General features: G+C 49.6%; 1 protein-coding gene across 1 annotated transcript in view; it reads right to left on the minus strand.

Annotated features, from left to right (window-relative positions):
* Positions 1-21,616, minus strand: part of ADCY10 (adenylate cyclase 10) — a 1,855,427-nt gene that overhangs the window by 54,823 nt on the left and 1,778,988 nt on the right. Inside the window, exon 23 of the mRNA XM_069226523.1 lies at positions 2,986-2,994. Coding sequence (XP_069082624.1) covers positions 2,986-2,994 — 9 coding nt within the window. The remainder of the gene's footprint in view (positions 1-2,985; positions 2,995-21,616) is intronic.

Below are 21,616 nucleotides of genomic sequence, written 5' to 3' on the forward strand. Positions count from 1 at the left end.
CTGTCCTGCTGAGTTGTGTGGATCCTAGATCACTGTTAGTGGACTGAAGTGGTTCCGACGGTCCTCTCTTCCAGCTGTCCCACTTGGGTGGAGGTAAGCCCTTGACTACCAAGGTAGGACAGTACCCCTGTGCACCACATCCTTTGCAGCTACCAAGGCTTGTTGGCATCCTGTCCACAGGATCTTAAGGTATCTTGAAGCTCCAGCCCCCAGCACTCCTTCCTGTTACGCACAGCTCCCTGAATGATTCTGTAGGAGGCTGGCCTGGCTTATAGTTGGTACCTTATAGTACTTACGCCTTGTACCTGGTCCAATCATCCCTTATTAGTAGATTAGAGGTGTTCTAGCAACTTAGGCTGAAAGTGGTAGCTATAGCAGAGCAGCTTAGGCTGAACTAGGAGACATGCAAAGCTCCAACCATACCACTTATATCTCTTAGCACTATATCATAAGAAAACACAATACTCAGTTACTAAAAATAAAGGTACTTTATTTTAGTGACAATATGCCAAAAGTATCTCAGAGGTTATACTCCCTTAGGAGGTAAGTAATATACACAAAATATACACACAAGCCAAAATCAGGTAAGTAAACAGTTAGAAAAGTAGTGCAAACACTGTAGAACACAATCAAATGCAATAGGAGACCATAGGCCTAGGGGCAACACAAACCATACACTCTAAAAGTGGAATGCGAACCACAAATGGACCCCCAGGCCTAGGGTAGTGTGTAGAGGGTAGCTGGGAGTGTAAGAAACCACTAGGGGTGTCCAAGATACCCCACCCCAAGACCCTGAAAAGTAGGAGTAAAGTTACCCTACTACGCGAGAAAGACAGTAAAGTCGAGATGGGGGATTCTGCAAAGACAACAACTGACTGCAAAGCACTGAAGATGGATTCCTGGACCTGAGGACCTGTAAAGGAAGGGGACCAAGTCCAAGAGTCAAGCAAGTGTCCAAGGGGGGCAGGAACCCACTAAACCCCGGATGAAGGTGCAAAAGGGCTGCCTCTGGGTGGAAGAAGCTGAAGATTCTGCAACAACGGGAGATGCCAGGAACTTCTCCTTTGCACAGAAGATGTCCCATGGCGTGCTGGAGGATGCAGAGTTGTTTCCACACAGAAAGACTGCAAACAAGCCTTGTTAGCTGCAAGAGTCGCGGTTAAAGAAAATGGGTGCTGCCCAGACCCAGGAAGGACCAGGAGGTCGCCCCTTGGAGGAGGAGACAGAGGGGGCACTCAGCAAAAGAGAGAGCCCACGCAGAAGCAGGCAGCACCCACAGAAGCACTTGAACAGGCATTCAAGAAATCTGAGCACCGCGGTCGTCTCAACACTACAAAGGAGAGTCCCACAAAGTCGGTGGTCAACTCAGCGAGTTGAGCAATGCAGGATGGAGTGCTGGGGACCTGGGCTATGCTGTGCATGAAGGATTCCTGGCAAAAGTGCACAGAAGCCCTAGCAGCTGCAGTTCACGCAGTACACTGGATTACTGTCTGTCCTGGGGAGGCAAGGACTTACCTCCACCAAATTTGGAGAGAAGGACCTCTGGACTGTCGGGTCACTTGGATCCATCTCCTGTGTTCCAGGGACCACACTCGTCAAGGTGAGAGGGGACCCAGAGAACTGGTGATGCAGACCAGAAGTTTGGTGCCTGCGTTAGAAGGGGGAAGATTCCGTCGACCTGCAGACAGCCCTCAGAGCATACACTACAAGGAAACATTTGAGAAAGCCGGCAGGATTAAGTGATACAATGTTGCTGGTAGTCGTCTTGCTACTTTGTTGCGGTTTTGCAGGCGTCCTGGAAAAGTCAGCGGTCGATCCTTGACAGAAGTTGAAGAGAGAGATGCAGAGGATCTCTGGTGAGCTTTTGCATTCGTTATCTGAAGAGAAACCCACAGGAGAGACCCTAAATACCCCTCAGAGGAGGAGTGGCCACCTAACCAGGTAAGCACCTGTCAGGAGGGGTCTCTGACGTCACCTGCTGGCACTGGCCACTCAGAGGCCTCCATTGTGCCCTCACACCTCTGCATTCAAGATGGCAGAGGTCTGGGACACACTGGAGGAGCTCTGGGTCCAGTTGGGTGGTGATGGACCGGGGAGTGTCCCTCCCATTTCCTTTGTCCAGTTTTGCGCCTGAACCCTGAACCGGTGTACACTAGTTTATGCATGGAGGGCACCATCTGTGCCCTTCAAAGCATTCCCAGAGGCCAGGAGAGGCCACTCCTCTCAGGCCCTTAACACCTATTTCCAAAGGGAGAGGGTGTAACACCCTCTCTAAGAGGAAATCCTTTGTTCTGCCTTCCTTGGACTGGGCTGCCCAGACCCCAGGAGGGCAGAAGCCTGTCTGGGGGTTGGCAGTAGCGGTAGCTGCAGTGAAAACCCCAGAGAGTTAGTTTGCCAGTACCCAGGGCCCATACTGGAGCCCCGGGGATGCATGGTATTGACATCCCAATACCAGATTTGGCATGGGGGGGACAATTCCACGACCTTAGACATGTTACATGGCCATGTTCGGAGTTACCATTGTGAAGCTACATATTGGTATTGACCTATATGTAGTGCACATGTGTAATGGTGTCCCCGCACTCACAAAGTCCAGGGAAATTGTCCTGAACTATGTGGGGGCACCTTGGCTAGTGCCAGGTATGCCCTCACACTTAGTAACTTTGCACCTAACCTTCACTAAGTGAGGGTTAGACATATAGGTGACTTAGAAGTTACTTGAGTGCAGTGTAAAATGGTTGTGAAATAACGTGGACGTTATTTCACTCAGGCTGCAGTGGCAGTTCTGAGTAAGAATTGTCTGAGCTCCCTATGGGTGGCAAAAGAAATGCTGCAGCCTATAGGGATCTCCTGGCATCCCAATACCCTGGTTACCTAGGTACCATATACTAGGGAATTATAAGGGTGTTCCAGTGTGCCAATCATAATTGGTAAAAATGGTCACTACCCTGCAGTGACAATTTTAAAAGCAGAGAGAGCATAAACACTGAGATTCTGGTTAGCAGAGTTTCAGTGACACTGTTAGACGCCACACAGGGCACACATTTAGGCCACAAACTATGATCACTGGGGTCCTGGCTAGCAGGATCCCAGTGAGACAGGCAAAAACAAACTGACACACAAGTAAAAATGGGGGTAACATGCCAGGCAAGATGGTACTTTCCTACACATATATATTGTTACCAAAGGTAAGTAACTTGTACATCTGATAGAGAGTTCTAGCTGCAGATTCCTTAACTTAGAATAAATACCTGAGCAATACCATGCCGGTGGTGGGCTGAGAAGTGAAATCACACCAAAAAGTCCTGCAGGACCAAACAGCCAAAGTAGCCGCCTCTGCGGACCTGACTGTCCAGGCAATAATGCTTGGTGAACGTATGCAAAGACACCCACTTGCTGCCTGGCAAATATCCAGTACTGGAACTCCGTGTGCTAACACTGTGGTAGCTGCAGTTGCTCTGGTTGAATGAGCACGCCTACCCTCAGAGGGTTGCTTTTTCACTAAAGCGTAGCACATCTTGATGCAGAGGACTACCCATCGTGATACTGTCCTCTTCTGAACCGCCCTTCCTTTCTTTGCACCCAAATAACCCACACAGAGTTGATCTTCCACCTGGAAATCTTTGGTAAGATTTAGGTAGAACGCCAACGCTCTTTCTGGATCGAGGCGGTACAGTATCTCCTCCTCATGAAAGGAATGTGGGGGTGCGTAAAAAGTAGGCAAGGTGATTGATTGGCCTACGTGAAAAGGTGTCATCACTTTGGGAAGGAAGGAAGTCCTGGTATGAAGCACCACCTTGTCAGGATGTACTGCTAGGAATGGCTAGGTGGCTTCAAAGAAAGAGCCTGGAGCTCACTCACTCCACGAGCAGAGGTGATGGCAATCAAGGAGGCAGTTTTCAGGGTCAAGAGCCGTAGAGAGCATTTGTGGATTGGCTCGAAAGGAGCACACATGAGGTATGTGAGGTCCAAGTTCAAATCACACTGGGGCATTATGAATGTGATAGGAGGAAACATATGTGTGAGGCCTTTAAGAAACCTCCCAACAATGGGAGATTTAAACAGAAAAGGTTAGTCTGGTAGCCTTAAAAAGGTAGAGATTTCAGACAAATATGCCTTGATGGTTCCCAGAGTAGGGCCCTACTGGGCAAGAAAGAGAATAAAGAAGAGAACCTCTGCGAGATGTGCAGAGAGGGGATCAATAAACTTGTTAATACACAATGCCACAAATTTCTTCCAAAGACAGGCATATATCGCTGTGGTGGAGGGACACCTGGCTGCCAAGATGACGTTACAGACTTTGGGTGTAAGGTCAAAAGCCGTCAACTGCCGCCACTCAATCTCCACACAAGAAGGCAGAGACTGGACAGGTTCAGGTGAATGACCGTCCCCTGCTGCTGCGACAGAAGATCCTTCCGAAGAGGCAGTCTAATCGGAGGATCGATGGCCATGCTCAACAGCTCGGGATACCAGACTCTTCATTCCCAGTCCGGAAACACCAGGATTACTCAGGTGCGGTCTTGCCTGATCTTCTTCAGAACTCTGGGCATAATTAGTACTGGCGGGAACCCACCCACCCTGAGGATAACTTGTTAGAAAGGGAACTCAAAAAGTTGAGGGTTGAAGAGACCAGACTGAAGCTTAAACAGCAACAGCTGGCTTTAGATAGGGAATCCCTGGACATTGAGAAGGAAAGAAAGAGGTTGGGGTTAGGACCCCATTGTGGCAGCAGCAGTATTCCTGATAGTAATCCTGTTAGAGAGCTTGATTCCAGGAATCTGCGCAAGATAGTCCCCCCTTACAAGGAGGGGGATGACATTAACAAGTGGTTTGCTGCACTTGAGAGGGCCGGTATGGTACAGTTGGTCCCTCAAAGGCAATGGGCTGCTATTTTGTGGCTATCTTTCACTGGAAAGGGTAGGGATAGGCTCCTTACTGTTAGAGAAAGTGAAGCTAACAACTACACAGTATTGAAGGAAGTACTCTTGGATGGTTTTGCCTTAACCACTGAACAATACAGGATTAAGTTCAGTGACACCAGAAAAGAGTCCTCTCAAGACTGGATAGATTTTGTGGACTGTTCAGTGAAGGCCTTGGAAAGGTGGTTACATGGCAGTAAGGTATCTGACTATGAAAGCCTGTATAATCTTATTCTGAGAGAGTATATTCTGAATAACTGTGTGTCTGACTTGTACACCAATACCTAGTGGACTCGGATCTGACCTCTCCCCAAGAATTGTGAAAGAAGGCAGACAAGTGGGTCAGAGCAAGGGTGAACAGAAAAGTTCATACAGGGGGTGACAAGGATGGCAAGAAGAAGGATGGTAAGTCTTCTGACAAGGGTGGGGACAAAGGTAAAAATACGGAGTCTTCATCAGGCGCACAAAAATCCTCTGGTGGGGGTGGTGGGTCCAAATCCTCCTCCAATAATCAACCTAAAAAGCCTTGGTGTTATTTGTGTAAAGTCAAAGGCCATTGGGCAACTGATTCCAGTTGTCCAAAGAAAAACACCAAACCTCCCACTACCACAACCCCTGATGCAAATTCTAGTGCCCCTAGTAATAGCAGTGGTGGTGGGAAACGTACAAATAGCCAATCCAAGGGTGTAGCGGGGCTCACTACTGGCAATGTCGTTGGGATTGGTCTTGTTAGGGAGACCACAGAGGCTGTTTTAGTCTCCGAAGGTGCCATTGATTTGGCCACCTTGGTTGCTTGTCCCCTTAATATGGATAAGTACAAGCATCTTCCCCTAATAAATGGTGTTGAGGTCCAGGCCTACAGGGACACAGGGGCCAGTGTAACTATGGTGATAGAGAAACTGGTCCACCCTGAACAACACCTACTTGGTCAGCAGTACCAAGTGACAGACGCTCATAACAACACTCTTAGCCACCCCATGGCTGTTGTAAATTTCAACGGGGGGGTTCCTGGATCAAAGAAAGTTGTGGTTGTCTCAGATTCACCTGTAGACTGTCTACTAGGGAATGATTTGGAGACATCAGCTTAGGCAGAAGTGGAGTTGGAGGCTAATGCAGCAATGCTTGGCATTCCTGGGCATATTTTTGCTTTAACCAGGGCTCAGGCCAAAAAGCAAAAAGGACAGGGTAACTAGGATCCTGGAACAATGGACCAAGTGCTCCCTAAAGCTGGGAGTAGCAAGGGTAAATCCCTACCCACTATCCCTCCCTCTACAGATGATTCCCCTTCTGAGGAAGAGGAATTTCCTCCCTGTGCAGAACCCTCACCAGATGAGCTGGCAGCAGACACTGCTGAGCTTTTGGGTGGATGGGGGCCTGCCAGGGAAGAGCTGAGTGTGGCACAGCAAACCTGTCACACATTAGAGGGTCTCAGACAGCAAGCTGTCAAACAGCAAAATGGGGATGTCAGTGACAGCCATAGAGTTTACTGAGAGGACAACCTCTTGTACACAGAGGCAAGGGACCCAAAACCTGGAGCAGCCAGGAGATTGGTCATTCCCCTGCAGTACAGAGAGTTCCTCCTAACTCTTGCACATGACATTCCTTTGGCTGGGCATTTGGGCCAGATTAAAACCTGGGAAAGACTTGTCCCCTTGTTTCACTGGCCTAGGATGTCAGAGGACACTAAAGATTTGTGCAAGTCTTGTGTGATCTGTAAAGCCAGTGGCAAGACTAGTGGCACTCCAAAGGCCCTCTAATCCCACTTCCAGAGGTTGGGGTGCCCTTTGAAAGGGTAGGGGTTGACATAGTTGGCCCCCTTGACCCTCCTACTGCTTCAGGGAATAGGTTTATCTTGGTGGTTGTGGACCATGCCACAAGATATCCTGAAGCAATTCCTTTAAGGACCACTACAGCTCCTGCAGTGGCAAAGGCCTTCCTTGGAATCTTTTCCAGGGTGGGCTTTCCTAAAGAGGTAGTATCAGACAGGGGTAGCAACTTCATGTCTGCATACTTGAAAGCAATGTGGAAGGAGTGCAGTGTTACCTACAAGTTCACCACTCCTTACCATCCACAGACTAATGGACTGGTAGAGAGGTTTAATAAAACTCTCAAAGGTGTGATAATGGGACTCCCTGAAAAACTCAGGAGGAGATGGGATGTCCTGTTACCTTGCCTCCTTTTTGCTTACAGGGAGGTACCCCAGAAAGGAGTGGGCTTCAGCCCCTTTGAACTCCTCTTTGGACACCCTGTAAGAGGTCCACTCACACTTGTGAAGGAGGGTTGGGAACAACCTTTAAAAGCTCCCAAACAGGACATAGTGGATTATGTACTTGGCCTAAGATCCAGAATGGCTGAGTACATGAAAAATGCCAGTAAAAACCTTCAGGCCAGCCAGGAGCTGCAACAGCAATGGCATGACCACAAGGCTGTTCTGATCCAATACCAACCAGGACAGAAGGTGTGGGTATTGGAGCCTGTGGCCCCAGGAGCACTCCAGGACAAATGGAGTGGACCCCATCTAATTGTTGAGAAAAAGGGTCAGGTTACCTATTTGGTAGACCTGGGCACTGCCAGGAGTCCCATTAGGGTGATTCATGTCAACCGCCTAAACCCCTACTATGACAAGGCTATTCTCACCCTGCTCATGGCAACAGATGAGGAACAGGAAGAAGAGAGTGACCCTCTCCCTGATCTCTTCTCCACCACTGAAGCAGAGGCCTTAGTGGAAGGAGTAGTGTTGGCAGATTGTCTGACTGCAGAACAGAAAGACAACTGCATCAATCTCCTTGGACAATTTTCTGACCTCTTTTCAATTGTGACAGGTACAACATCCTGATGTGAACACACAATTGATACTGGAGACAGCTTGCCTGTCAAAAGTAAGATTTATAGGCAGCCTGACCATGTCAGGGACTGCATTAAACAAGAGGTGCAGAAAATGTTGGATCTGGGAGTGATTGAGCCTTCTGAAAGCCCATGGGCTAGCCCAGTGGTGCTTGTACCAAAACCTCACACCGAAGATGGAAAGAGGGCGATGAGGTTTTGTGTAGACTACAGAGGTCTAAATCAGGTAACACAAACTGAAGCTCACCCTATACCCAGGGCAGATGAGCTCATTGATACACTGGCATCTACCAAGTATCTTAGCACTTTTGATTTGACTGCAGGGTATTGGCAGATCAAATTGGCAGAAGATGCTAAACCTAAGACTGCATTTTCAACTAAAGGAGGGCACTACCAATTTACAGTGATGCCCTTTGGTTTGACAAAATGCACCTGCCACTTTTCAGAGGTTGGTGAACACAGTCCTTCAAGGGTTGGAGGCTTTCAGTGCAGCATATCCTGATGATATTGCTGTCTTCAGCTCCACCTAGGATGAGCTCCTGGTCCACCTTTGGAAAGTTTTGGAGGCTCTGCAAAAGCCAGGCCTCACTATCAAGGCCTCAAAGTGCCAGATAGGGCAGGGTAAGGTGGTTTATCTGGGACACCTGGTAGGTGGAGAACAGATTGCACCACTGCAGGGGAAAATCCAGACAATCATGGATTGGGTTCCCCCTACAACCCAGACCCAGGTGAGAGCCTTTTTAGGCATCACAGGGTATTACAGGAGATTAATTAAAAACTATGGGGGTCATTCTGACCCTGGCGGCCGGTGACCGCCAGGGTCACCGACCACGGGAGAACCGCCAACAGGCTGGCGGTGCTCCCGAGGGCATTCTGACCGCGGCGGTTCAGCCGCGGTCAGAAAGGGTAAACCGGCGGTCTCCCGCCGGTTTACCGCTGCCCCAATGAATCCTCCATGGCGGCGGAACGCGCTCCGCCGCCATGGGGATTCAGACACCCCCTACCGCCATCCTGTTCATGGCGGGAAACCCGCCATGAACAGGATGGCGGTAGGGGGTGCCGCGGGGCCCCTGGGGGCCCCTGCAGTGCCCATGCCAATGGCATGGGCACTGCAGGGGCCCCCGTAAGAGGGCCCCGCAAAGTATTTCAGTGTCTGCCTTGCAACTGCACCCGTCGCACCCCTGCAACTACGCCGGCTCAATTCTGAGCCGGCGTCCTCGTTGCAGGGGCATTTCTGCTGGGCCGGCGGGCGCTCTTTTGGAGAGCGCCCGCTGGCCCAGCGGAAATGTCTGAATGGCCGCCGCGGTCTTTTGACCGCGGTGCGGTCATTCGGCGGCGGAACCTTGGCGGACGGCCTCCGCCGTCCGCCAAGGTCTGAATCAGGCCCTATGTCTCCATAGCAGCCCCTCTTAATGATCTCACAAGTAAGAAAATGCCTAAAAAAGGTATTATGGACGGCTAGCTGTCAGAAAGCTTTTGAGGAGCTCAAACAGGCCATGTGCTCTGCACCTGTCCTAAAAAGCCCATGTTACTCCAAGAAATGCATTGTTCAAACTGATGCATCTGAATTAGGGGTAGGGGCAGTCTTATCAAAACTGAATTTTGAGAGCCAAGATCAACCAGTTGCTTTTATCGGCAGAAGGTTGACCCCTAGAGAAAAGCGTTGGTCTGCCATAGAGAGGGAGGCCATACCTGTTTGGCACTCACTCTATTTTTCAGACAGACCACAAACCTCTACTTTGGCTAAAACAAATGAAAGGTGAAAACCCTACATTTGTGAGGTGGTCCATATCTCTACAGGGAATGGACTATAAATTGGAACATAGACCTGGGAGTACCCACTCCAATGCAGATGGACTCTCCAGATATTTCCACTTAGACAATGAAGACTCATCAGGTCATGGCTAGTCTTATTATCCTTCGTTTGGGGGTGGGGTTGTGTAGGAAAGTACCATCTTGCCTGGCATGTCACCCCCACATTTAACTGTATGTATGTTGTTTTAATCCATGTGTCACTGGGACCCAGTGCGCATAAGTATGTGCCCTGTATGTGTTCCCTGTGTGATGCCTAACTGTCTCACTGAGGCTCTGCTAACCAGAACCTCAGTGGTTATGCTCTCTCTGCTTTCCAAATTTGTCACTAACAGGCTAGTGACTAAATTTACCAATTCACATTGGCATACTGGTACACCCATATAATTCCCTTGCATATGGTACTTGTAGGAAAGTACCATCTTGACTGGCATGTTACCCCCACATTTCACTGTATATATGTTGTTCATAGTGAAAACCCTATGGTGTCAGTGTGTTTGATATGTGTCACTGGGACCCTGCCAGCCAGGGCCCCAGTGCTCATAAGTGTGCCCTGTATGTGTTCCCTGTGTGATGACTAACTGTCTCACTGAGGCTCTGCTAACCAGAACCTCAGTAGTTATGCTCTCTCATTTCTTTTCCAAATTGTCACTAACAGGCTAGTGACCAATTTCACCAATTCACATTGGCATACTGGAACACCCTTATAATTCCCTAGTATATGGTACTGAGGTACCCAGGGTATTGGGGTTCCAGGAGATCCCTATGAGCTGCAGCATTTCTTTTGCCACCCATAGTGAGATCTGACAATTCTTACACAGGCCTGCCATTGCAGCCTGAATGAAATAAGTCCACGTTATTTCACAGCCATTTACCACTGCACTTAAGTAACTTATAAGTCACCTATATGTCTAACCTTTACCTGGTAAAGGTTGGGTGCTAAGTTACTTAGTGTGTGGGCACCCTGGCACTAGCCAAGGTGCCCCCACATTGTTCAGGGCAAATTCCCCTGACTTTGTGAGTGCGGGGACACCATTACAGGCGTGCACTGTACATATGTAACGACATATGTATAGGGTCACAATGGTAATTCCGAACATGGCCATGTAACATGTCTAAGATCATGGAATTGTGAGACAATTCCATGATCCCCCGAGTCTCTAGCACAGACCCGGGTACTGCCAAACTACCTTTCCCGGGGTTTCACTGCAGCTGCTGCCAACCCCTCAGACAGGTTTCTGCCCTCTTGGGGTCCAGCCAGGCTTGGCCCAGGAAGGCAGAACAAAGGACTTCCTCAGAGAGAGGGTGTTACACCCTCTCCCTTTGGAAAAAGGTGTCAGGGCTGGGGAGGAGTAGCCTCCCCCAGCCTCTGGAAATGCTTTGATGGGCACAGATGGTGCCCATCTCTGCATAAGCCAGTTTGCACTGGTTCAGGCATCCCCCAGCCCTGCTCTGGCGCGAACCTGGACAAAGGAAAGGGGAGAGACCACTCCCCTGACCTGCACCTCCCCTGGGAGGTACCCAGAGCTCCTCCAGTGTGCTCCAGACCTCTGCCATCTTGGAAACAGAGGTGCTGCTGGCACACTGGACTGCTCTGAGTGGCCAGTGCCAGCAGGTGACGTCAGAGACTCCTTCTGATAGGCTCCTACAGGTGTTGCTAACCTATCCTCTCTCCTAGGTAGCCAAACCTCCTTTACTGGCTATTTAGGGTCTCTGCTTTTTTTGGAATTCTTTAGATAACGAATGCAAGAGCTCATCAGAGTTCCTCTGCATCTCTCTCTTCACCTTCTGCCAAGGAATCGACCGCTGACTGCTCTGGAAGCCTGCAAAACTGCAACAAAGTAGCAAAGACGACTACTGCGACCTTGTAACGCTGATCCGGCAGCCTTCTCAACTGTTTTCCTGGTGGTGCATGCTGTGGGGGTAGTCTGCCTCCTCTCTGCACTAGAAGCTCCGAAGAAATCTCCCGTGGGTCGACGGAATCTTCTCCCTGCAACCGCAGGCACCAAAGAACTGCATCACCGGTCCTCTGGGTTCGCTCTCAGCATGACGAGCGTGGTCCCTGGAACTCAGTAACTCTGTCCAAGTGACTCCCACAGTCCAGTGACTCTTCAGTCCAAGTTTGGTGGAGGTAAGTCCTAGCCTCCCCACGCTAGACTGCATTGCTGGGTACCGCGTGATTTGCAGCTGCTCCGGCTCCTGTGCACTCTTCGAGGATTTTCTTTGTGCACAGCCAAGCCTGGGTCCCCGGCACTCTAACCTGCATTGCACGACCTCCTGAGTTGTCCTCCGGCTTCGTGGGACCCTCTTGTGCAACCTTGGCTGAGCTCCGGTTCACTCCACTTTGTAGTGCTTGTTCCGGCACTTCTGCAGGTGCTGCTTGCTTCTGAGTAGTCTCTTTGTCTTGCTGGACGCCCCCTCTGTCTCCTCACGCAATTGGCGACATCCTGGTCCCTCCTGGGCCACAGCAGCATCCAAAAACCCTAACCGCGACCCTTGCAGCAAGCAAGGCTTGTTTGCGGTCTTTCTGCACGAAATCACCCCTACAAGCTTCTTCACGACGTGGGACATCCATCCTCCAAAGGGGAAGTTTCTAGCCCTTGTCGTTCTTGCAGAATCCACAGCTTCTACCATCCAGTGGCAGCTTCTTTGCACCCACAGCTGGCATTTCCTGGGCATCTGCCCACTCCCGACTTGATCGTGACTCTTGGACTTGGTCCCCTTGTTCCACAGGTACTCTAGTCAGGAAATCCATTGTTGTTGCATTGCTAGTGTTGGTCTTCCTTGCAGAATTCCCCTATCACGACTTCTGTGCTCTCTGGGGAACTTAGGCGCACTTTGCACCCACTTTTCAGGGTCTTGGGGTGGGCTATTTTTCTAACCCTCACTGGTTTCTTACAGTCCCAGCGACCCTCTACAAGGTCACATAGGTTTGGGGTCCATTTGTGGTTCGCATTCCACTTCTAGAGTATATGGTTTGTGTTGCCCCTATCCCTATGTGCCCTCAATGCAATCCATAGTGACTGTACATTGCTTGCATTGCTTTCTATTGCTATTACTGCATATTTTTGGTATTGTGTACATATATCTTGTGTATATTTGCTATCCTCATACTGAGGGTACTCACTGAGATACTTTTTGCATATTGTCATAAAAATAAAGTACCTTTATTTTTAGTATATCTTTGTATTGTGTTTTCTTATGATATTGTGCATATGACACCAGTGGTATAGTAGGAGCTTTACACGCCTCCTAGTTCAGCCTAAGCTGCTCTGCTAAGCTACCTTTTCTATCAGCCTAAGCTGCTAGACACCCCTCTACACTAATAAGGGATACCTGGACCTGGTGCAAGGTGTAAGTACCCCTTGGTACCCACTACAAGCCAGGCCAGCCTCCTACATTGGTTTTGCAGCGGTGGGATAAGTACTTGCAACTACTTACCACTTTGTCATTTTGTACTTTTCATAAGAGAAAAATATACAAAACAAGTTCAGTGTATGCACACCTAGCCAAAAAGCTTTTCTTTTCTTCTCTTACTCCTTTGCTAAGTGCTGAAAAGTACCTCTAAAACTTTCAAAAAGTTCTTAAAAAGTTTTAAAAGTTTTTTTTTCTGTTCCTTAAAAAGTACTGAAACTTTTTCTTTCTTTTTCTGTCCCTTAAACCTTTTCTATTATGTCTGGTACAGATCAAACTCTGGATCTGTCCAGAATTGCTTATGACCACCTTAGCTGGAAAGGAGCAAGGGAGTCTCTGCATTGAAAGAGGTTTAGGGGTAGGGAAGAATCCCTCAAGAGAACTGTTAGTTAATATGCTCATTGAACAGGATAAGACCTTAGTTGGCACATCTGGTTAGAAATTAGCTGATGGTTCACACTCTGATTCTGGGGCACCCCCAGTAAAAGGGTTAGAAGGGAACCTTCCCAACCTGCCCCTTAGCAGGCCACCTAGCAGGGTTGGTACTGATGTGAGTTTTCAGCATAGTATAGAGGTTACTCCTTTAGGCCAGGTTGTTAGAGTGCCATCTGTTAGGGACAGGTCTCCCTCTGTTCATTCGCACCATTCTTCTGTGTCAAGGCATGCCCAACCCACCCTCCCTGAAGACAGAGGTGGTCATTCTGACCCTGGCGGTCTTTGACCGCCAGGGCGGAGGACCGCGGGAGCACCGCCGACAGGCCGGCGGTGCTCCAATGGGGATTCCGACCGCGGCGGTAAAGCCGCGGTCGGACCGGCACCACTGGCGGGGTCCCGCCAGTGTACCGCGGCCCCATTGAATCCTCCGCGGCGGCGCAGCTTGCTGCACCGCCGCGGGGATTCCGACCCCCCCTACCGCCATCCAGATCCCGGCGGTCGGACCGCCGAGATCCGGATGGCGGTAGGGGGGGGTCGCGGGGCCCCTGGGGGCCCCTGCAGTGCCCATGCCACTGGCATGGGCATTGCAGGGGCCCCCGTAAGAGGGCCCCTACATGTATTTCACTGTCTGCTGTGCAGACAGTGAAATACGCGACGGGTGCAACTGCACCCGTCGCACAGCTTCCACTCCGCCGGCTCGATTCCGAGCCGGCTTCATCGTGGAAGCCTCTTTCCCGCTGGGCTGGCTGGCGGTCTGAAGGCGACCGCCCGCCAGCCCAGCGGGAAAGTCAGAATTACCGCCGCGGTCTTTCGACCGCGGAACGGTAACCTGACGGCGGAACTTTGGCGGGCGGCCTCCGCCGCCCGCCAAGGTCAGAATGAGGGCCAGAGTGTTAGAAAGGGAACTCAATAGATTGAGAGTGGAAGAGTCCAGGCTGAAGCTCAAGAAGCAACAGCTGGATTTAGACAGGCAAGCATTTGATTTAGAAAAAGAAAGACAGAGGTTGGGGTTTGGACTCCATGGTGGCAGCAGCAGTATTACAGATAGTAATCCTGTAAAAGAGCATGATTCTAGGGCCCATATTTATACTTTTGGACGCAAAACTGCGCTAACGCAGTTTTGCGTCAAAAAAATTAGCGCCGGCTAACGCCATTCTGAAGCGCCATGCGGGCGCCGTATTTATCGAATGACGTTAGCCGGCGTTAGCCGCCGGCGCCGTCTGGTGTGCGTTAAAAAAAACGACGTACACCAGGCAGCGCCGGCGTAGGGGGATATTGGGCTTGGGTGTCAAGAAATGGGGCAAGTCAGGTTGAGGCAATTTTTTCGCCTCAACCCGATTTGCGCCATTTTTATTCACTCCCAACCCCCATAGAAATGACTCCTGTCTTAGCAAAGACAGGAGTCATGCCCCCTTGCCCAATGGCCATGCCCAGGGGACTTCTGTCCCCTGGGCATGGTCATTGGGCATAGTGGCATGTAGGGGGGCACAAATCAGGCCCCCCTATGCCACAAAAAAAAAAAAAAAAAAAAAAAAAACACTTACCTGAACTTACCTTAATGTCCCTGGGATGGGTCCCTCCAGCCTTGGGTGTCCTCCTGGGGTGGGCAAGGGTGACAGGGGGTGTCCCTGGGGGCATGGGAGGGCACCTCTGGGCTCCTTCAGAGCCCACAGGTCCCTTAACGCCTGCCTTTTGCAGGCGCTAAAAAACGGCGCAAAAGCAGGCGTACGTAATTTTTTTGGACCCGCCCACTCCCGGGCGTGAATTTTGCCCTGGAGTATAAATCCGACGCACATGCCTCGGAGTCGATTTTTTAGACGGGAACGCCTACCTTCCATATAATTAACGCAAAGTAGGTGTCCACGCTAAAAAATGACGCTAACTCCATGGACTTTGGCGCTAGACGCGTCTAACGCCAAAGTATAAATATGGAGTTAGTTTTGCGTCGGAATTGCGTAAAAAAAAACGACGCAATTCCGGCGCAAACGGAGTATAAATATGCCCCTAGGAATCTGCACAAGATACTTCCCCCTTACAAGGAGGGGGATGACATTAACAAGTAGTTTGCTGCACTTAAGGGGGCCTGTAATGTACAGGGGGTCCCTCAAAGGCTGTGGGCTGCTATCCTATGGCTATCTTTCAGTGGAAAGGGTAGGGATAGGCTCCTTACTGTTAAGGAAAGTGATGCCAATGATTTTACAGTTCTTAAGAATGCACTCCTAGATGGTTATGGCTTAACCACTGAACAGTACAGGATCAAGTTCAGAGAAACCAAAAAGGAGTCTTCACAAGACTGGGTAGACTTTGTTGACCATTCAGTGAAGGCCTTGAAGGGGTGGTTACATGGCAGTACAGTTTCTGACTATGAAAGCCTGTATAAGTTAATCCTGAGAGAGCATATTCTTAATAATTGTGTGTCTGATTTGTTGCACCAGTATCTAGTAGACTCAGATCTGACCTCTCCCCAAGAATTGGGAAAGAAGGCAGACAAATGGGTCAGAACAAGAGTGAACAGAAAAGTTCATACAGGTGGTGACAAGGATGGCAAGAAGAAAGATGGTGAGAAATCTCAGGATAAGCATGGGGACAAGGGAAAAACCAAAGATCCTTCTTCAAATCCTAAACACTCTTCAGGGGGTGGGGATAAAACAAATTCTTCCTCTTCTTCTCAACCCACACACATTAAAAAGCCTTGGTGCTTTGTGGGTAAAAACAGAGGCCATAGGCCAGGGGATAAGTCCTGTCCAGGTAAACCCCCTGAACCTACCACCACTAATACATCAAGCTCTAGTGCCCCTAGCAGTAGTGGTACTAGCGGTGGGACTGCTGGCAACAGTCAAGTTAAGGGTGTAGTTGGGTTCACTTATGGGTCCGTCATAGAAACTGGGGTAGTCAGTCCCAAGACAGTTTCTGTCACACCTAGTGGCATTGGCCTTGCCACACTGGCTGCTTGTCCCCTTACAATGGATAAGTACAGGCAGACAGTTTCAATAAATGGTGTTGAGGCCCAGCCTACAGGGACACAGGTGCCAGTATCACTTTGGTGACTGAAAACCTTGTGGCTCCTGAACAACACATCATTGGACAACAGTATAAGATTATTGATGTCCATAACTCCACTAAGTTTCTTCCCCTAGCTATAGTTTGGGTGGAGTTACTGGCCCTAAGCAGGTGGTAGTGTCACCTAGCTTACCTGTAGATTGTCTCTTAGGTAATGACCTAGAGGCCTCAGGTTGGGCTGATGTAGAGTTTTATACCCATGCAGCCATGCTGGGTATCCCTGAGGAATTGTTCCCTCTCATTTCTACTGAAATGAAAAAGCAACGGAGAGAAGGCCTGAAAAATCAGGATCCCTCTCCAACAACAGGTAAAAAGGGTATCACTGTATCCCCTAACCACCCTGCCATTCAGGATACCATTCCTGTGGTGGGAGAAACCTCTCCTGGGGTGGCACCTGTTCCAAGGGAATCACCAGCTGGCATAGCTGTACTCCCTTAGGTGGAAGTACCTCTCTGTGGGATAACTAACATTGGTGAGAAAAAGAGCAGCATTTTAGTTAACATGGAGCATCCCTCCAACCCTCCCAGAGAAACTTTAGTGCAGAAACTCTGCACTGCCTCACAACACTTAGGACAGCATCCCTGGCCTAGTGTGGAGCTCATAGGACAGCATCCCTGCCCTGCTCCAACTCAAGAGAAACAGCATCCCTGTTCTCTCTTCCAGCCATATGGACAAAACGTTTGCCCAGCTATGGCTTTACTGAGACAGCATCCCTGTCTGGCATTCTCATCACTAGAAATAGGTTCAGTGGATAATTCCCACTGCTCTAAACTAAAACTTACTGATAGAAACTCTGAAAATATATCTTCACATTGTTGCTTAGCTAAAAAACTTCAAACAGGGTGGTTTACATCCCCACAGCGAAGTAACCATATAGTGGATGATAAAGGGAGTAACCAGTCTATTGCAGAGCTACTCTCTACTTATCACCACTTAGACAATAAAGTCTCAAATGGCCAAGGTTAGCCTTATTGTCCTTCGTTTGTGGGGGGGTTGTGTGAGAAAGTAGCCTCTTTCTAGCCTTGTTAACCACACTTTTGGCCTGTTTGTGAGTGTATGTCAGGGTGTTTTCACTGTCTCACTGGGATCCTGCTAGCCAGGGCCCAGTGCTCATAGTAAAAACCCTATGTTTTCAGTATGTTTGTTATGTGTCACTGGGACCCTGCTAGCCAGGACCCCAGTGCTCATAAGTTTGTGACCTATAGGTATGTGTTCCCTGTGTGATGCCTAACTGTCTCACTGAGGCTCTGCTAACCAGAACCTCAGTGGATATGCTCTCTCTTTACAAATTGTCACTAGCAGGCTAGTGACCAATTTCACCAATTCACATTGGCATACTGGAACACCCTTATAATTCCCTAGTATATGGTACTGAGGTACCCAGGGTATTGGGGTTCCAGGAGATCCCTATGGGCTGCAGCATTTCGTTTGCCACCCATAGGGAGATCTGACAATTCTTACACAGGCCTGCCATTGCAGCCTGAGTGAAATAACGTCCACGTTATTTCACAGCCATTTACCACTGCACTTAAGTAACTTATAAGTCACCTATATGTCTAACCTTTACCTGGTAAAGGTTGGGTGCTAAGGGCCAGATGTAGCAAACGTTTGCGACTCGCAAACGGGCCGATTCGCAATTTGCGACAGTGCAAAATCGGAAATGGGATGCAAAAAGCCCATTTCCGACTCGCAAAAAGCGATGGGACCCGTTTGCGAGTTGCATCCGTTGCGACCCCATTTTGCGACCCGCAAATTGCAAGTCGCAATTTGCGAGTCGCAAACCTTATGCAATTGCAACTCGCAAATTGCGACTAGTCGCAAAAAGCCCAGTTTGCAAGTCGCATTTACCACTAACTCAGAGTAGGTGGTAACCATTACCAAAGTATAAAAGGAGACCCAGAAGGCATCTGGGTCACTCAAGATGGCGGACATATACCTGATAGCAGTGAGGAGGAGAGTCTACGCAGCCCAGCAGAGGAGGAGGAGGGGCCACAGACAGGAGAAGATATATAGAACAAGGCAGACCCTTTTCCAGCAAACTGAAGATGAGATCTATGATAAATACCGCCTTAGCAGCGCTGCCATTCTAGAATTAATAGATTTACTAAAACCACAGCTAGAACACAAGACTCTGCGTGGCTGCGCCATCCCTACGCATGTGCAAGTACTATGCGCACTGCACCTCTTGGCCTCAGGGAGCTATCAGGGGGTCATTGCCGTGGCAGGTGGGGTATCCCAAAGTGCAGTGTCAAGGTTCCTCAGGGCATTCCTAGATGCCTTAGTAGCGCACAGGTCTCAGTTCATATACTTACCAAGGAATGAGGCAGAAATTAACAGCACAAAGCTGGACTTTTACCGCATTGCCCACTTCCCCATGTAATTGGATGTGTAGATGGGACACACATTCAAATATGCCCCCGCTAATCTGGAACATATTTTCCGCAACAGAAAGTGTACCCACTCACTCAACATACAGGTTGTTTGTGATGCCCATTACGTCATCACGGACATCGTAGCTAAGTTTCCAGGCAGTACCCATGACTCATACATTTTTAGACATAGTGGGATACATCAACGCCTGGAACGTGGGGAGTTTGGAGACGGATACCTCCTAGGTAGAGCTGCATACACCTTGCAGACATACACACAGGTCACTGTGCACGACTATCTGGACTTCCTAACAGTGTACTTTTGTGCCCAACAGGTGACAGTGCATATGCTCTAAGGCCATGGATCATGACTCCTTTTTTAACACCCAGCAATGATTCAGAGAGGCAATACAACAGTGCGCATAAGAGGACCAGGAACCTCATAGAGCGCACCTTCGGACTCCTGAAGGCAAGATTCCGATGCCTCCACCGCAGCGGAGGCGCCCTCCAATACACCCCCATTACCGCTTTCAAAATTGTGGTTGCATGCGCCATCCTCCACAACATAGACACCCGACGTGGGCTACCTCTCACCCCTGCAGACCCAGATCCTGATGATGAAGAGCAAGAACAACCACATCGCCATCATGGGGATAGGAGTCTAGCTAATCAAGGCAGACTGAGACGGGACCACATTGCAACGCAATATTCTGGACGGTACGTGTCAACTCCCACCATACTCACCTATTAACCATTTGTTAAGTAGAACAAAAATAACTGTTTTATTAATGTCATGAAGAAACTATATACAAGTTGAAATTGTCCATGGGCAGGAAAATGCCAACCAGTCATGTGGCACATTAACGCCATGTGCCACATGAATCTGTCCTGGCTGTTATCTATGATCTCCTGCCCCTCCTGCCAGCCTGGCTGGTCCCTGCTGCGTCCATGGTGCTGTGCCTACCACTCCTCAGCACGCTACTGTGAGTGGCAGAGACACTGCTCACTGTTGAGCCCTCCTCCCAGGTGTATTTGTTAACTTCCTGGCTGTGATGTCATCATCATGTGCCAGGAAGTGTTTCCAGGGTGTTCTGGTATGCTTTCTGGTGTGTTCTGCTGCATCTGCAAGCAATTTTGAAGGTATTTGCAATTTGCGACACCCACTCGCTAATTGCGAGTTCGTTTTTGCACACTCGCAAACAGCGACCTCGCAAACTGCGGACTCGCACACAGCGTTGCGAGTCCGGCTGCGAGTCGCAAAATCGGATCGCTTTTTTTTCTGGCATTCCACTTTGCGACTCGCATTTTGCGAATTGCATCAACTCGCAAAATGCGAGTCGCAATTTTTATTTTTGCTACATCAGGCCCTAGGTTACTTAGGGCCAGATGTAGGAAACAAAAAATTTGCGACTCGCAATTTGCGAGTTGGTGCGATTCGCAAATCGAAATGCAGGTACAATGTCAGTGCTGAAATAGCGACTCGCACCCGGAGTCGCAACGCAATGAGCGAGTCCGCCGATTGCGAGGTCGCTTTTTGCGACCGTGCAATAAACGAACTCGCAATTTGCGAGTGGGTGTCGCAAATTGCGAGTTGCATGTAAATTGCTTACAGGTGCTGCAGAACACTCCAGAAACCACTCCAGAACACTCTGGAAACACTTCCTGGCACATGATGATGACATCACAGCCAGGAAGTTTACAAATACACCTGGGAGGAGGGAGGACCACACCCTTTTTAACTGCTGAACTGCACACAGGATAATCAGCAGCTGCAATGGAAGGAACTCCTAGGAAGAGAAAACTGAAGTTCTCAGAGAAGGAGCTGGAGGTGCTGACAGATGAATGCTGTCAGCACTATGACGAATTATTTGGGAAGGCAGCCCTCAATGTGCCAGAAGCCACCAAAAGACAGCTGTGGCAGGACATCCAGGAAAAAATCAACTCCCTGGGGGTGAGCCACAGGAGTGTTGATGAAATAAAAAAAAGGTGGTATGACCTCTGCTTCCGGACCAAGGAGAGGGTGGCTGAAAGGCTCCGGGAGATGAGAGACACAGGAGGGGGACCATCGTCAGTACCACCACCCACACCCCTGGAAGAAAGGGTGGAGGAAACCCTGGAGCAGGAGGCAGAATCAGGATTTGGGGACCTGGACACCTCAGAGCCCACCACATCAACCGGTGAGTACCATGTGACATGCCTGTACCCCTATCAATGCCATACCCCCACCCACCAAGTAGACAGGGGCATGCTCAACCAAGATAGCTCCATTTCAGGGTAGCAAACACCAGATTGATGCATTATGGGAAATGTAGCCAAGTTGGCAGTTTATAGGCAAATGTTTATTAAGAAGTGTGCAACAGATAGTAGACACTGACAGTCTGTTCCCCATGTCCCACAGGTCTCCCACAAGACACCACCACAACCCACAGCATCCAGCCCCATGAGGACAGCTCAGGAGCCGCCAGCACTCCCACCTGCACGGCCAACATCATCCCTGAAATGTCCACACCTGCTGCAACTGTTGTCCAGGAGGCTGCGCCAGCAACAGGCAGGAGTGAGACAGGTGAACACATAGGGCAGCCACCGCTGCGCAGGCGATGCAGGTCCAGGAGATCAGGGCTGCAGGCTGCGTCTGGCCATCAACCTCCCAGCAACAGTGAGGCACAGCTGCTGTGTGGTCAGCGCCTTCAAAATAACATATTAGGGAGGATTAGTGGTGTGCTGCACCGCTTTGTCCGCAATAACGAGGCCAGCATGCAGCAA

The sequence above is a fragment of the Pleurodeles waltl genome, chromosome 3_2 (genome assembly GCF_031143425.1).
Source record: "Pleurodeles waltl isolate 20211129_DDA chromosome 3_2, aPleWal1.hap1.20221129, whole genome shotgun sequence".
Classification (NCBI taxonomy): Eukaryota; Metazoa; Chordata; class Amphibia; order Caudata; family Salamandridae; genus Pleurodeles; species Pleurodeles waltl.